Source organism: Anser brachyrhynchus (genome assembly GCF_964034855.1).
Source record: "Anser brachyrhynchus genome assembly, chromosome: 4".
Taxonomy (NCBI): Eukaryota; Metazoa; Chordata; class Aves; order Anseriformes; family Anatidae; genus Anser; species Anser brachyrhynchus.
This window is the reverse complement of record NC_137698.1, coordinates 964,819-981,122: the sequence shown is the minus strand read 5'-3', so window position 1 is coordinate 981,122 and position 16,304 is coordinate 964,819. Positions and strand designations below refer to the sequence as shown.

Here is a 16,304-nt window from a genome sequence, read left to right as displayed (position 1 = left end):
AATGATATTTTTGACGGGTTTCTAAACATATGTTTCATTCTTCTGGCGGGGTCTGTTGAGCCTAATTCCGAGGAGCAGAGCTTTACAGCCCATTCATGTCATCTTGCTGTCAAGCTGTACTGAGTCTTTTTCATTTGAAGTTACGTACTGTTAATTTAAGAAGTGTATAGCCATAGCATTTACCTCCTACGTTTTTAACTGTGCCTCTCGCTAAAAAGATAAATTTTTCACTGAATCAGTTTCCAGCAGCTCAAGGATGGTTTTAGTAATATCCTCTGCAGATTTGCTACCTTTCATTAGGATAAGGAGCCTCCTCAGCGATCCTTGCTCAGTTTGGCTGTGCAAAAGTCCTCGCTACGCTGGTGCAAAATTTCTCTCAATATTCCACTTCAGAAGGCTCAAGCTTGTTTTCAATGATCTCTGTTCTGTGCTTCATTTTACTCATCCCTTTTTAAAGGTCGTGGTTTGCAGGACATTTTTCAGGCTTTCCTTTCCAGTGGAAGAGGATGATCTTTGCCTTACTGCTACTGCTCCGTGAAGCCTCCTCTCACTGTTGCTGGAGCTATGTGCTGAAGAGGACGGTGGGAGAGGCAAGATGATGGGAAGGCAACATGATGGCCTTCCTGACCCGAGGGGACCTTTGGGCATGGGAGGCAGAAACATGATGGCTCATTCGTAGGTTTACCTTTGTGATTGATGTAGTTTTAATGCCTAATGCTCTGGTCTGCCAAAATGGAAAGCAAGGCAAGTGCTAATGATGACTCAGAAGTGAAAGTGCTTGTATTTTGTCAGCCATGTCAGCAAAATTCAGCTTTGCAGCCCTCCAGGATGGGGACAGAAGGACTGTCTCTCCTATTGCTGCCGAGCAGGGCCCTCAAGCACCAGCCTCCCAGAGCCAGGCGGAGCCACAGGCTGCTGAGCTGCTGCAGCCTCAGTCTCGGGGGGCCGTGGCCTCACCCCACATTTCCCCCAGGGCTCCTCTTGTCCCAGCAGCAGCGGAGGGGCCAGGGACAAGAAGCCACGGAGGTGAGGGGCTGTTGTGGCAGTGATGAATGGGTTAGTAAAGAGAGGTTGGCTGTTGTGTTCCCCTTCAGGCGCTGTGGTCTGTCGCTAGGGCCAGGTGAAATGCTCAGCTGTGGGAGGGGAGCGCAGAGCAGGGTGGAGGTACCCGCTGTGGTGCGCAGCTGCCTCTCGCTGGGCATGGGGAGCTCTCTGCGCCTGCTGCCTTCGGCCTCTAGAGGTTAGTGTGCAGGGCAGCCCCCTGCAACTGTCAGCCTTTGCTGGGCTTTGTCAATGCAACGTAGGTACAACAGCTTTAGGAGGCAGGCTTGACTGAGTTTGTAGATAGAGGTTGTACTTTTATTAGAACTGAGGTAGGTGAACCCTCTAAAAGACCTGAAGGAGAGCTTGTGTGCCCAGAAGCTTGTCTGATAAGGTAGATATCACTGTGGTCGGTGAAACAGGGCCATATTTTAAGAAACTTAACTGTGCTATGCCTATTTCCAAAGCTGGACTTGAATTCTGTGCTAATACTTTGTTGTCTTTGGCTTTTTGGTTTAAAAAATAAATTGTTAGCTGCTAATACAATGAAAATGGCTATAAGGGTCATGTATCTCAAGGCAGCAAATTGTCATTGAATTCAAAGAGCGGGATGCCTACTTCAGCTTTAAACTTTTGAAAATTTCTGGTGATTTTAATATCTTTTTGTGATTTTAAATACTCACCCCTTTCACAACACACTTCGAGTTACTTCCAACAAGGGTATTGTTTTTAACTAGTGTATTAAAACAACTATGGTATAATGTATGTTGACTTTGAAAACTCCTTGATGACTTTTGATGTACAAATTTTGCTTTCTTTCAAAGGTGTTGCTACTTAGCAGTCAGCACGAGTGCCTGGGCATGTCCATGTGCTGTGGCTGGCCGTGCAGCTCGGCTGTGCTGTGTGCAGTCTCACAAATCTCAAGGAGCCCAATGTGCTAAGAAAGTAGCTACTGTCAGCTCGAGCTCGAGGCGGGCTGTTTAGAGGAATGAGTGGTCTGGGCCTCGTGTTAGAGGAGGCTTTTTGGTTTTAAGTTTTGTTCTTGCTTTGCAGAGGGGTTTAGCTTTTTGTATTTTTTGTATTGGAGAGCTAGGTTTTCTCCATTACTCCTGAAAAATTGAAATAGTAAACAACAACAGCAGAGTAGGAGAGTTTGGGAGATAACTCCTGAAAGTAATCTGTAAATCTTGGGAGTGACAGATGAAGGGGAGCATATTGAAATCAAAGAGTGAAGCTGTATCCGATGAGTAATAGCTTTCCCCCTTCTTTCTGCATGCTGTTTTTTTGTTTGTACTAATGTAGTGCGAGTACATTTATGCTGACAGCCAGGATGATAACTGTCTGAGAAATGAGTCACAGTTTGGGGGTAGGATTAAGTTCTTTGATGTGGAATAGGTTTCATTTAACTTCTTTCTTTCTGTCCTTCTGTGTGTTTTTCTTTCATTGACAGTAATTTCAAAACATGAATAAAATGCTGTGTATGTGCTTGACCTGATCTAGAGAAAAGTAATTCTAATAAGTGCTATTCACCCTAGCAAACAGAGCAGCAGTCTGGGACACAAGATCTGAGTTTTGATCCTGGCCGTGTTCCACATTTATTGAGTAAAGAGAAAGGTATTTTCACTGGCATGTGCCTTTGTCTCCCTATCTAATGACCCAGGGAGTAAGACAGCTTTTAGTAGCTGGTCACCTTTATAAGAAAAATAATGCAGTTTGCATCCCGTCTTTAATCTTTAAATGGTAATTAAAATATCACTTCTTTGTCATACATGAAGTGCGGCTTTTATAGTGAGAAAACAACTGGAAACATACATGCCTTTGAAAGTATTTATGTTGTTACATTAAATTTCTGTGCCAGATGTAGTTTGCTACAGTTATATGTTTTTTTTCAGGCCCTGCTTGACACTCAGAATCTTTTGAGAGCTCAGATTACAAATTTTACTTTCAACCTGGGATTTTCAGGGAAATTCTATCACACAGGTAAGAATGAAAAACTAAAACAATTTTCATTTTTATGGTGTTTTTTGTAGTACTGAGGGACATACGAATGATAGGGACTAACGGTCTGAGTAGAGGGAGTAATTATTTCCTTCATTTTAGTATAACTGAAAAAACAAAATGTTCTTTCCTCCAGGTTGCTGTGGGACATAATTTGTGTGATTTATCAAATCAATTTTTTTCTCCTAAATTTATTATTCTGGATTAACCTTTTGTTTGAGCTAAGTCTCTGTGGAAATAATCGTGTAGGTAGAGTCTATAAATACCTCTTTGCAGGTACATTTCTCTCTTAAAAAATGATTGCATTCATTCTTTGTGTAATAGTCCAATAAGGAGAGCAATGACATGGAAGCAGGAGAGCCAAGCTGTAGTTTCTAAGCCTGAGAAGACTAAGCCCTTCAGAAAAGTGTCCTGTCAGGCTATTAAGTTTCCTGAGTAAGAGGAACGTTCCCTTCTCCTCCTGCACAGCAAGACACGCAGAAATGCCAGAGTCACAGGGCCAGGAAGAAAACTTGCAAAAGGCAGTCCATGTCTGGAATGACAGTTTTCTGTATGGTTTATATGTGTTTACACGTGTGTCATAGGATAACACTCAATCAGTTCTGATGGTGTCATAAAAACATCTCATATTGTTTCTTCATGCTTTCATACAAAGTGTGGGACATGAAATTTCAGCTTAGATGCTTACTACAGAACCTGTCCAAGGAAATGGGGAGAGGGAAGCATGTAGAGTAGTGAAATGAGTTTTTCTCTGCAACCATTTCCTGAGTACCCGGAGAACTTAGGTAGTAATTTTAGGTGGCTGGAGCATCTTAGGATGAGGAATCTGAAAGTTTTAGTAAGGTGTGTTACCTGCAGTGGCTGCCTGTGGGGAACAGATTGAATTCCTCCTCCCCTTTTATTAAAATTCAGTTCCTCTTGACCTTTTTTGAGTGGTAAATTCCACCAATCAAATGAAATTTCCTATTGACTTTACTGAGTGATCTTTTGAACTACCACAGTTTGTCCATTTGGATAGTTTAACCTCTACTGTAGAGATACCATAGCAATATATATTATTCATTAAAATAATGTTATACTTAAGCCACTGCAGCAATATGAAAAAATAAAAGATAAGGTATTAAATAGGATGTGATATAGAAGAAGCAAAGAAAAAGGTATGCATGCAAAACAGCACAACATGAGAGCTTGGAAGAGAGAGACAGAAGACAGTACAAGATAATGTCATAGTTGAGGGATAGTAATATGAAAGAGACAAAGTGACAAGTTGGCTGAGACTAGGAAACCAAAAAAAAAAGGCTCTATTCAAAGCTGAAGAAACACGGAACTTGACAGTGCTTGATTGCTGTGCGTGTTACGTAGCAGAGGGATGTGTATAACTCTTTCTGTGTTTGTTTGTGCTCCTTGGTCAGTATTACTTGCCACATGACGAAGAGGCAGGGAAAGAAGTCAGTTATTTACAACCGATTAGTCCTTCACAGGTTTCTTTTGGGTACAGCACAGATCAGCTAGACTCGCTAAATGTTTGACCCCTGCCATCCAGGTGTCACCTGCACAATTCAGAGAGACCAGAGATGCCTTACATTTTTCACATTCAGTCCCATCCTTTCCTCCTTTCTCTTGCCTAGAATGGCCCAGTAAAAAGGTCCTGGCTGTCAAGCCCGTCACCTGCCAGTCCCTCAGCAGGCAAAGGTGCTTTCCAGTGCGCTTCTTTTGCCTCAGTTAACAGTTCAGATGCTTTGGAGGGAACATGCACATAGGTTGCCTATTTTTGGTTGATCGAGATTTGGCAAAGGTATTGCATGTTTGTAGTACAAACTGACCCAGTTACCAGCTGTAAACTGAATGAGTTGAGCCTCGCTCTGTTACAGCCCATCTCCTGCTGTGGCTTTCTTCCTTTCTTGAAGAAAAGTTTCTTTTCCCTGACCTGGCTGTTTTATAACCTTTACCCACTCCAGTCATTTTCTTTGGTAGCATGTGAACATCACATAGGGCCACATGGAGCCCTAAAATCTAATGATCCAACAGATACTGATACATCATCACATGCTTCTGCACACATTTTTCCTTCATTGCTTTAGTTCCCTCTGAGGTAAAGGGAAATACATAGCAGTGAAGGAATGTTGGACAAGGTTTGTTGAAGGAAAGAAGAAAAAGCAATAGGCTTAGAGGGTTAATGAGAGTAAAGCCTTACTGATGGAGAAAACACAGGGGCTGAAAAGACTGAATAAAAGAGAATAGGTATTGCAAAATGCTAAGAGAGAAAAAGGATTTATAAAGTTGTGTTGACTATTTTGGAAGGAGTAGGAACAAGTAGCAAATATGCACACCATAAAGATTTGTTAAGCAATAGGTTGTCAAGGTTTAGCTCATGCAATCTTTATAAGGCATCCCATTAGGGGTTTGTTTAAATATAGCTGTCTTTGACAGGACTAGCCTATCAGTAAAAGTGCACTGGGACTAGGATAAATAACCTGAGCTTGGAGGTGGAGGAGTGGGTGTCCTGATCCGTCGGCTCATTAGGCCCTGGTTCTCCCCAGCCCCGAGGTGCTGTCAGGGATGCAGGCTAAATCTCTGCTAACTTGCACAGAGCTGAGGCCCAGGAGTGAGTGCTGAAGGTGATGGTCATGGCTGTCAGGTTACCAGAATGGTCTCTGCAGTGCTCTTGGCCCAGGCCAGCCCCCGCTCCACGCAGTGCCAGGGTGCACCCCGGCGGGGAGCGTGGGCAAGGAGCCACTCCAGCAGGGAGCTGGGAGGCAGCTGCTGCTCTCGCAGGCTAGGATTTATGAGCACCCAAGTGGCCAGCTGGCTCGGGGTCAGGCCCTGTCACTGTCGTATTTCCTGCTGTAGCTGTAGCATCAGAGGTCTAGGGGAGCGACACAGCTACACACTGCTGCCCGAGCAGTTCCTATTAATCAGCACACCAGTTAGAAATTGCCGCAGGGTCTGTGCCAGGGCACCACATCATTAGGAACAGGCAGGGAGAGCACCTGAAAAGACAGATCTGGGGGCTGAGAATAACTTGGTGGGCTCCAGCCACTCTTTATCTTCAAAGATGCAGATTTCTGGGAACTCCTAAATAGTTTGTAACTGGAATGCAGGGGAAGAGAAAGCAGTTGTATTTTGCATAACGTTCTGAAAAGGATGCTAGAAAAATTAGTTCCACATACCACAGGTAACAAAAGGAAAAGAAATTTGATTGCAGAGTGAATTTCATTTGGTTACAGAATACCAAAAAAGAGTTGTCAATATTTTCATTTATCCTCAGTACTAAACAGTCTTGTACACAATTTCCCTGCTTCTGTCCCTTAATTGCTGATGTTATTGATACAGCATGCGAATGTGAGAACAGTGTTGTGCCATACATTCAAGATGCCATGAAAATGGGACTCTCAGTCTTTTACCTGACTATGGTTATTTCAGGAAAGGGAATATATACTTGGAAACATTTAAAATTCTTAGTAATTTCAACAGTCAAACTTTATTTTGCTAATTTTCTTCTTTTCCAAATATTTGTAAGAATATAGTAGAAGTAGAAACTATACTTCAAGATTATTTTTTTTTTTCAGGCACTGAGGAGGAAGATGAAGGTGATGACCTGTTGTTGAGGTCTGTGGATGAGTTTTGGTGGTTTCCCCATATGTGGAGTCACATGCAGCCTCATCTTTTCCACAATGAATCATCACTGGTAGAGCAGATGATCCTCAACAAAAAATTTGCCTTAGTAAGTAATATTTTTACATTTTATATTGACTTTGAGCGTTCAGAAACCACTTTTTCTATTCTGTAAGAAAATCAGTGCTTGTAGGATTTACTTAAATCCCAATGAATGGAAAAAAGAAATATTTGATAAAGTGATTTTCACAGTCACTTTGTGGTATAAAAGTTCTGTTTCTCTACAGTTTGAATTTCCTTCTCAATTAAAAGTTTGAGTTTGTATTTATTAAAAACAAATAAGTGGAAAAAATGTTTCAGAGTGAAGAATGACTATGTTCCAGTCTTGGAAAGGTGTATTAGAAAAAAAAAATCTTCTAGTGCAGAATTCTTCTAAATAGAATTTTGTCCAAATAACCTCTTGTTTGAATTAGGGAAAAAAAAATCCTGATTAGAATAAATACTCCTGCCAAAACACATCAAAAGACTGTGAAAACACTGCATGTTAGAATTAGTGAAGTGTGCCACTTTTTCAAAGATGCTTTTCTGTGGTGATATCTAATAACATCCCATATATTCCCTTTAGATCAACTTTATCAAAACTTGTTTTGAAAGCCATTGCCATTACTAATTATTTATTTACAGCAAAGTTCTGGAAAAAACTTAAGTGAGAACAGAAGAAAAAATAAAAACAGATCCTTAGGCCTACTGATACTAAAAAAAAGCATCTTTATATCTTCTCAATAATTAATTGCATACAGTAAAACCAAACCATAACATTCACACGTAATACAGTATATTACTTGTCCGGATAAATGGATGTTGCTAAATTTAAATTATATTTGACTATAAATATACCTTATTACTTAAGCTTATTTGAAAAGATTGGTTTCAACATTTAAGAGTATTCTGGGGACTACATTATTTCTGCCATGTATAAGAAAACTAGATAAAATGGTAGAAGAGGAAGCAAATACCAGAAAAAGGCAGTTACATAAAGCACACTGAAGTGAGGTATTATTTGGGGGATCAAAATTATAGATTAAGTAAAATGAAGGGAAATTACCAAAACTGGTAACCCTGGAATGACAGTTTCTGGAAAAGCTCCTGAATGCTGGGTAGGCTCTGTGTCCTGGCAAGGCATCATGTGGCCACTGTGGTTCCTTCCTCCCCTCTGCTCTATAAATACTCCATTTTCCTCCCTGCTCCCATCACTGTCGAAGAAGGTGACTCTCTTAGAAGTTAGTGTAACTGCACTGGGGATGTGATAGAAGAGGAAGGTCTGCGCTGCCTCAGAAGCATAATAGTCCCCAGATTTGGACTTCAAGTGAAGTTGCTCTCCCACAGATCTTGCACCACTTGACTAAGGGAGCTCCTGAGGCATGAGGTTGTGCTAAGTAATCTTTCCACCAGAACAGCTGGGGGGCTCCTCAGCCAATTGATGGAGCACTTCACTGGGGCTAACCTGAGGGAGTTGTAAACAGCTGTGTTCACCTACAGGGCACACACATGGTAAAATAGCTCAGGAAGACATTGTTCTCATCCTTTTGGAGAATACACATTTAAGAAAAATAATTCACACTGAACCTCCTTGTTTTTATAACTTTTTATCAGTTTTTATACAATTTTAATAATCCGGTACTGTCTTTTTTGTTAGGTAACTGTGAAGATCACTTTTACAGTGACTTGTATTTTTGATTAATGCAAAAAATGCATGCTCAGACCGCTCTGACTACACCAGATGCAGTTTCCCCCATTAATTGTGCCCCTTGTAAGTACAAGTTGGCTTTTGTTGTGTATAGGTGTACTACCAGGTGTTCTGAAGCTGTAAAGTTGCTATGTAGAGAATGACTAGCTATTTAAGGATTTTATTTGGAAGACAAGGAGCTCAGAAGTAGTCCTATGAAATAAACTGATAATACATGAGTGTTCTCAGTAGAGAAGAGATAAATGAGGAGGCATAGCATATAATTTATCCAAAAAAAAAAACAGAACCTCTTGGTTCAACCTCATGTCTAACTATGGGGAGCAATAAGGAAACTTTCTCTGTACTGGAGTAGCCTCCTATCCTGCCATGACATGTTGCAGAGTATCTTTAATCACCCATGATGATTCCTGGTCACTCTCAGCTGTGGTTTTCAACTACAATACCCACTGCTGCAGTCCACTGTTACCATACTTGTGCTCCAAGGATAGATTAAGGGACATTGAGATTTAAAGATAGTGAAAGCTGAGGTTTGTTTTAGATCTGTAAGATGCAGTGTGTTAGTCAACAGCAGTTAGTCAATTGTGTTGAAAATACAAAAAGAAAATACGATTTATACAGATAACTGTTAAATTGAGATGAAGGCCCTTCCAGTTCTGCTGTTCGCACACTTATAAAGCTTACAGTCTGAAAAATATGCTTTCTTGTAATCAATTAAAAATTAAATATCACAACCCAAATCTCAGAAACCAATTTTTCTGCCTTTACAGCTGTAGGGCGGCAAGGAAGCGGAGAGGAGGCTTAATGGACTATTTGACAGTTTGGTCTCTATCATGCTGCATTTGGCTTGGTGATGCAAGCTTTTCTGTATACAGAATTTTACAGTAATGTTCAGCCAGCTAGGGTGACAGAAACAGGGCCTGAGACTCTTGTGCCTCTAAAGTCCCTGAGTAATACAAAAGCTACTATGGAGCTGCTAACAGCTGGCAGAAGTTAAAGTCTCAACACAGATAATGACCTTACCCTGTCTGTGTTCTGAGCTACCCAGGTGCACTGAGAGCATCAACTACCCCACTATGCCCTGACTACTGCACTTCTAGAGAAGCAGGACAGAATAGATAAAATTTGGAAACAGTATGTTTTCAAATGCTTTAGCAGCAGAGCTGTGTAAACAACTCACAGATGTCTGGAAGACAAAAGCAGAGCATGGTACAAAGCATGCGCTCCAGATCTGCCGCTATAAATCCTTCTCTGCTGTTCTCAATGGTCTTTTAGGCTGGCAAACTTTAATGGAAGTTTTACTATTTAAGTGTTGTGTTTTACGTAGATAATAGGATTTGAGGGCTAATAACAATGGGAGGCTATTGAACTGGTTGAACGTAAAGACATAAAGAAGTGTTACATCAAAATACCTCCAAAAACACAGCTCATTTGCAGAAAAGGTTCTACGCTTCCAACAGCCTAATTTTACTTCCCTCTGTTTATAACACAGTGGTTGCTTTTTAGCCGGTAGGCAATGACTTTGCTCCTTGAAAGAAGAGACAGCTTTGAAGTACCAGTACAAAAAACAGCATGCTGATTGATGGTCATGTGTCAGTGAGTGAAGGAGGAATGTATAGACCAAGAATATCAAGCAATTAAAACTTGTATTTGAAAACATTTTAAGAAACGTGCATCCTTTTTTCCTACCAAAGATTTTACCAAGTCTACTGTAAACTGTAGTTGTACTGAGTACAGGCCAGCTCAATTTTACTGTTTGCTTTAGAGGAGTATTTCAGTGAAAGTTAGAATCGTGAAAATTTGAACACCCTGTGTGTTTTCTTAACCTTCCTTTTTCTCTGTGAATCTGTGTACTGTTTAAAGATCCTCTGGAAATGAAATGAGTTTTTGTAGTTCTGGTGTGATGCAAAAGGACCTAAGACATCCCCTGGGATTAGTCTACAGGATTAGTATGTTATTAAGTATGTTATCAGTATGTGTAAGGTATGTTATTAGAATAATTCATATTCAACTCTTTTAGGTAACTTCAGCAATTCCTATTTTCCTCACTACTTTCAATACTCTTAATACTTATAGAAACGTTAAACTTTTTTTATGTCTGAAGCTACATTACAGTACCATGCTAATCATTGTTTCGTTTGCTTAAAGCATTTAGATTAATAACAAAGATAAGCATTCTGCTTATTTGAAAGAGTCTGGAAATGATAATACATGAGGTATCAGCAAACTGGATGTGTACAATGCGTGTGAAATGCTCAACTTGGGAATTAGTGACTGAAAAGTAATGGAGGCACTAATACATTGAAGATGATAGGCTCATAATTAGAATGAAAGATTTTGATTACCTATTTATTACTGCATATTGTAAAACGTGTGGAAAAAAATTAAAATTCAGACATTTGTTTACAGCTGAATGAGGAAGATTAAACAGGACATTAGAGAATGCAATTTCTTGTGTTCTATAAAGATTATTCTTTCTGATGTTTATGCATGCTTGAGTGAAGTAGACGAGATTAAGATAAGAGGAATTGAAATATTGATGATGGAATTAAATAGTGTAAAGCTGTGTAAAGGGTTGTGTAGCCGTTCTTCATCTCCCCAAGCGCTGAAAGCAATAGGACAGATCTTGCTCATTCCTGCTTTGGCACGTTATGCATACAGCACCCCAGCTGCAGAGCCACAGACGATGTGGTCCATGAGTGTAGTGTGATCGGGTGCATGGATCTTATCGAGGAGCAACAAGGCAAAAGCTACACTGACCTCGGGGCGATAAAATCTTATGTCCCATTATGTGTTCCTAGTGTGCCATGAATTGCCACAGACAAATGGTAATTATACCAGTATTTTAAATATTAAAAAATCAGGATTCTCCAATGAGATTAGACGTTATGTGCCTTTACACACACCATTACACTACGTTCAAAGTAACCCTTAAATTAGGAAAAATTGCCTTTCTTCCCTTGAAGGCTTCATATCTTTTAAGTCTTCTTTCTCATGTTTTTCTGGAGCAGAAGCAAACGGTGCTTCTTGTGAGTTTGCTTTGTTCTGAGCTTTTAGTAAAGTTATAATATCTTACCTATAACCAATACGTCTCATATTGAGTCCTCAATGTTTAACCTTAGCACAAATAGCAGACATTACGAATGCATAGGTGTGTCTTCATTTGTGCATGAACAACATATACCCACATATGGGTACAAAAACATGCAATTTTAACCCTATATGCACTTAATGATACTTGTGACACACAGAGGATTTACCCCTGTGGTAAGGAAGAGGTAGCTGCTAAGTTTAGGTTGAAGAGTTTCTCATTAAATGAATTAGAGATCTGTGATGAAAACTACAGCAAAATTCAAGAGATTCACTGTTATGGAAAGCAAAGCACACACCAATTTTACATCATTAAACTAGTGGAAGTAGGGGAAAAAATCTCTTACAGCACTTGGGAAGGAAGGAGTGGGTGGCTATCCAGATTTTGGTGTCAAACACCCAAACACTGCGCTGCTGCTTTCTGTAATGTGTCTGGAAACACAGTGGGTGCAATAGGTGTGATTTTAAAAATATTGTGGCTTTTGTGTAAAGTACTTGGGTATTTAAATTACTGTATCTGGTCAAAGCGATAGGAGTTTGTTAAGCGTGTTACATTCCTTATATATATTTATTGCTGTAACGCGGGCTTCCATGTAATAATCTGCTTACACATCACTTCTGAGTAGGTGAAGAAAATTTGAGTATGGGAGCCTTACTGTCAAAGGGCAGAATGGATGTCCTTACACCGAGGGACCTAAACCTATAGATGGAGACGACTGTCTGATGCTATTGCTCCTGTGCTAGTTCTCAGAGGAAGTTACCTTTTAGATTTTTATTTCTTGAGACCCAGATGGCTCAGAAAATTAGCAAGCACTTAACCTTCTTACAGAAATGTGAATGACTCGTTCCGAATACCAGTATTCCCATTTGCTTAGGCATGCCTCCCAGGGGTCGTCCTTGTGCGTTTATGTACCAAACCTTTGTGACCATGTGGTGGTGCAAACAAATAAGGCTGTGCATATTCTATACTTCAGGCAGCACAGGAACTTTTCAAATGTAGGCAGATGAAGAACGTCTCTTTTTGCATTCTCTTCCTCACTGTATTGTGTGGGATCTGTTCAACAATCTTCACAGTGTGTTATTAGCACTTCCTACAGAATTCACTTCCTGCTCAGGCTTTTCCTTCTGGTTGGAAAGACTTCTTTCATTTCTACCTGATCTCCTTTTACGTTAAATCCCTTGTATAAAAATTGGGAAAATTCCCATGTTTTTCAGCACACCGGTTTTTAAAGAGTCTACCCTGTTTTCCTCATCTTTGTTGTCCTGTCCATCCAGTACATTTGATCTCACGCAGTAGTCCAGTCCTCCTCCAGAAAAGATGAAGGATTATTTTACGAATGTCATGAACCCATTTTTTTTAAGAGAAGACTTAGAGTTTTTCAAATTCCTTAATAACTGGCTTATGTAATGGAAGGAACCCAGGTATCAACCGTATCTTACCTTGGCACACAAAGTGTGATTTTAAAATGTGGCGAAGATGATACAAATATAAACAATATAAAAAGCTCTTAAGCCTAATGCAACGGTTGTGCAAAAGGCAGTTTTCCTAAATCATTCCACCACAACAACATCCTATGGACAGTGTGTTGTACTAACCAGATATCACAGAAATATCTGCTGTATACTGTCTTTTGAAAAGTAACCTGAAAGAAAACAGATGAAGTGTCAGAACTCCTTAGAGTACATTGGAAACCAGAAACAAAAGAGTAGAAACTGAATTTCTAGATAAAGTAACACTGGCAAGATGAGTATGCAAACAAGATAAATGATAGAAATCTGCAAAAATGAAAGATGTGCTACAAAAGGTGATAATCTAGAACATCTGCCTGTTATCCTCAGCATTTTACAAGTGGCTAATTTTTCTTCTTTTTTAAAATGATACAAAAATAGTTACTATTTTTTTTTTGAATATGGTTTATGCTTCTGTTGGATTAGAAGGGAAACCTGGTGATCCTCTGAAATTCAACTAAGTAATTGTGTAGGGAAATGTAGTGGATATCACTTTTTTTTTTCTTAATTTTAAATGCCAAATGCTAGCTGTTTTGTTGCATATGTGCCAGTAGTTTTCTCTGTGAATTCTTAGTTTGTGAGCACATTCCCTTTAAGAACTTGAAAGAATGCAGTAGTGAATAATTATTGATTAAAGAAATCAACATAAAATATATTTGTATCACTTTTTCCTACATACTAACAGAAATATTTTTAAAAGGCTTATGTATTAAAATCCTGTGTTTTATCTTCACCATTCTGCCTTCAATCTCCCTTTTATACCTCATATTTTAATGTCACCATTATTTGTATTTCGGACTTGTTCTCAATCTCTCAGAATCAAAGAATTTGCAAAATGCCCAAACATTGAGTTTCTTAAATTTTTGAAAGCAGTCGTTCTTTTCTGTTCTAGGAACATGCTATTCCAACTGACATGGGCTATGCAGTGGCTCCACACCATTCTGGAGTCTATCCAGTGCATGTTCAACTTTACGATGCCTGGAAAAAGGTCTGGAATATCAGAGTTACCAGCACAGAAGAATACCCTCATCTGAAGCCTGCAAGGTATAGAAGAGGCTTCATCCACAAAAATATCATGGTGAGTTGTATTTATGATGTCCATGTTACAACCAGTCTACCATTTTATGAACTATTTAAGTCGAAAAAGCATGTTATCCTGAAAGTTCACTTTGTGAGAAGCACATACTGCTGTGCATAAGTAGCAAGATATATTTGACAGTATCTTGTTAATTAAAATCAGTCTGTTGCTGATGTTATTGCTGAGGAAGGTGGCCTCCAGGAACCTTGCTGTCAACAGTTAACAGGCTGTTAACTGTTCTGTTCCTACTGTTAAATACTGGTTCAGAGAGCTCAAGGAAAAAGTCTACTTCACATCTTTTAACAGAATATTATGAGTTAGATTTTTAGCAGGTTTTAAATTTGCATAGTACCATTAACTGCAGAAGAGCTTTGCCAGTTTATGCCATCTGAAAATCTGGATCTTTATGCATAAATATTTTATCCTCCATATGAACTATGCACAGTTGCCCTCGTTTTGCTTCTTGATGTACAGAAACATGAACTGTGCTTTGCACTGTGATTTAACCCCTCACTTAGGTTCTGGGCCCAGGTGATCTGTCTGGATGCAAGGCTAACACCCAGAAGGTTGAGGGAAGGAAGACTTCCCCTCAGGCTATGAAACTGCGCAGTTGACGCAGCTACAAATCAAATCACACACATTTTCTGTATTACATAATTCACAGTTTAGCTCACTGACAGCAGTATTTGCCAAAAGTGTTGTACGCTGCTGACGTGGAAGGCATTACACTAATACCATCCGGTCACCAGGACTTAAGCTATTTCTGAATCAAGTGATGTCATTATTATCTGAGAAGTGTTTCAAAAGAACTTGAAAAAATACTTGATGGCATGTTGTTGAGTAACCTTCTTCTGGAGCATTTAGGAAAGTGGTGAATGGGAAAGATACTACAGTGTGTACTGTGTTACACATCTGGATGCCCCAACAGTTTTGGAGGGTTGTGTGCCCCAGCACAAGACTGCCGCTGAGCTTATAACATAATTTTGGTATTGTCCTCCAGTTCCCATGGATACTGCTTTTCTAAGCAGAATAATAATATGGCAAAGTTTTAACGTTTTGGTCTATATTTGGATGAAGCAAGATGAAATGATCTCCAGACGTCCAGGAAAAAAACTGACACCATACAGATTTGATCTAAAGTTTGTTCTCCTCAAAGCATTAGCGGCATGTAAAATAATGGGTTTTGGTTGTGCTCGGGGGCATAGAGCATTTGAGTAAGATTGATTGACTCTGAGAATCTCCAGAAATCTCTTTCATAACTTTTTGTAAAAACATACCATTTGAATACACATAATGAGATTTAACATAAGTTTTGAAAGTAAGGACAGTGGTGCCAAACATCGATTTACTAAGAGCAGTCGTATAAAACCACCTGTTCTAGGAGTCTCAAGCTTTCACTTCTCCAGGGCAAACATAAATATTTTACATCTGCAGGCTTACAGTGATGAATACATGCAGTAATAAAATTGTTGTGTAAGATTTGCCAGAGCATTTCCCATCCACTACAGCTTCATTCCCTGTCTCAGTAAAGAATTGTTCTCATATTTCATCACTGAAATCCGAAGGTTTTAAAAAAGCATATGCAAGTTTATAGCAAACATGCAAATTCCATACAGCTTATGAAAACACAGAATTTATGATCTATAGCCACAGCATCCTGTACAACACTAAAAGATGTTGAGAAATGTATCTGCAAAAAAAAAAAAAAAAAGAGTAAAAAACCACCAATTAAGGGAATTGCATGTTTTAAAAGTTTAACCTATTTTATAATAAATGACCTAAATTGGACTAAAATATTTCAGAACAGTCTCAGTTTAAGAATTATACATGAAAATCAATATTCAGCTGTTGAGTTTCCATAAAAATAGCCATAATTGAAATACTCCCCAGCGAATTATTTTCTGAAATTGATAGAAAACATTCTGAAGTTTTACTGGAAATCCTAAATACATTTATTGGTTTTGCTTATTCAAAAGATTTTTTCTTTGAATGTTTTTAAAAATACATGCTTTTTTATGCTACTTTTTATTGCAACTCATTTTACAAAGCCAGCACACTTGAATGAGAAGCAAATATTTTTATAACGTGAGCATTTCCAGTAAAAATCATCACATCAGCAGAGACGTTCCATTGGTCACAATGCCTAAGCCAAAAAAATTTAACTTTCAAGTTCCAGTTGAAATTTACAGCAAATCATAGAATCATAGAATGGTTTGGGTTGGAAGGGAC

General features: G+C 39.2%; 1 protein-coding gene across 16 annotated transcripts in view; it reads left to right on the top strand.

Annotated features, from left to right (window-relative positions):
- Nucleotides 1-16,304, top strand: part of LOC308193935 (bifunctional heparan sulfate N-deacetylase/N-sulfotransferase 3) — a 389,183-nt gene that overhangs the window by 283,900 nt on the left and 88,979 nt on the right. For all 16 annotated transcript variants that reach the window (XR_013950072.1, XR_013950073.1, XR_013950074.1 and 13 more), the window contains 3 exons: nt 2,934-3,021; nt 6,609-6,763; nt 13,890-14,075. Coding sequence is in view for 2 of the 16 variants with exons in the window: in XM_080589106.1 (XP_080445232.1) it covers nt 2,934-3,021; nt 6,609-6,763; nt 13,890-14,075 (429 nt within the window). In the remaining 14 variants the exon portion in view is untranslated. The remainder of the gene's footprint in view (nt 1-2,933; nt 3,022-6,608; nt 6,764-13,889; nt 14,076-16,304) is intronic.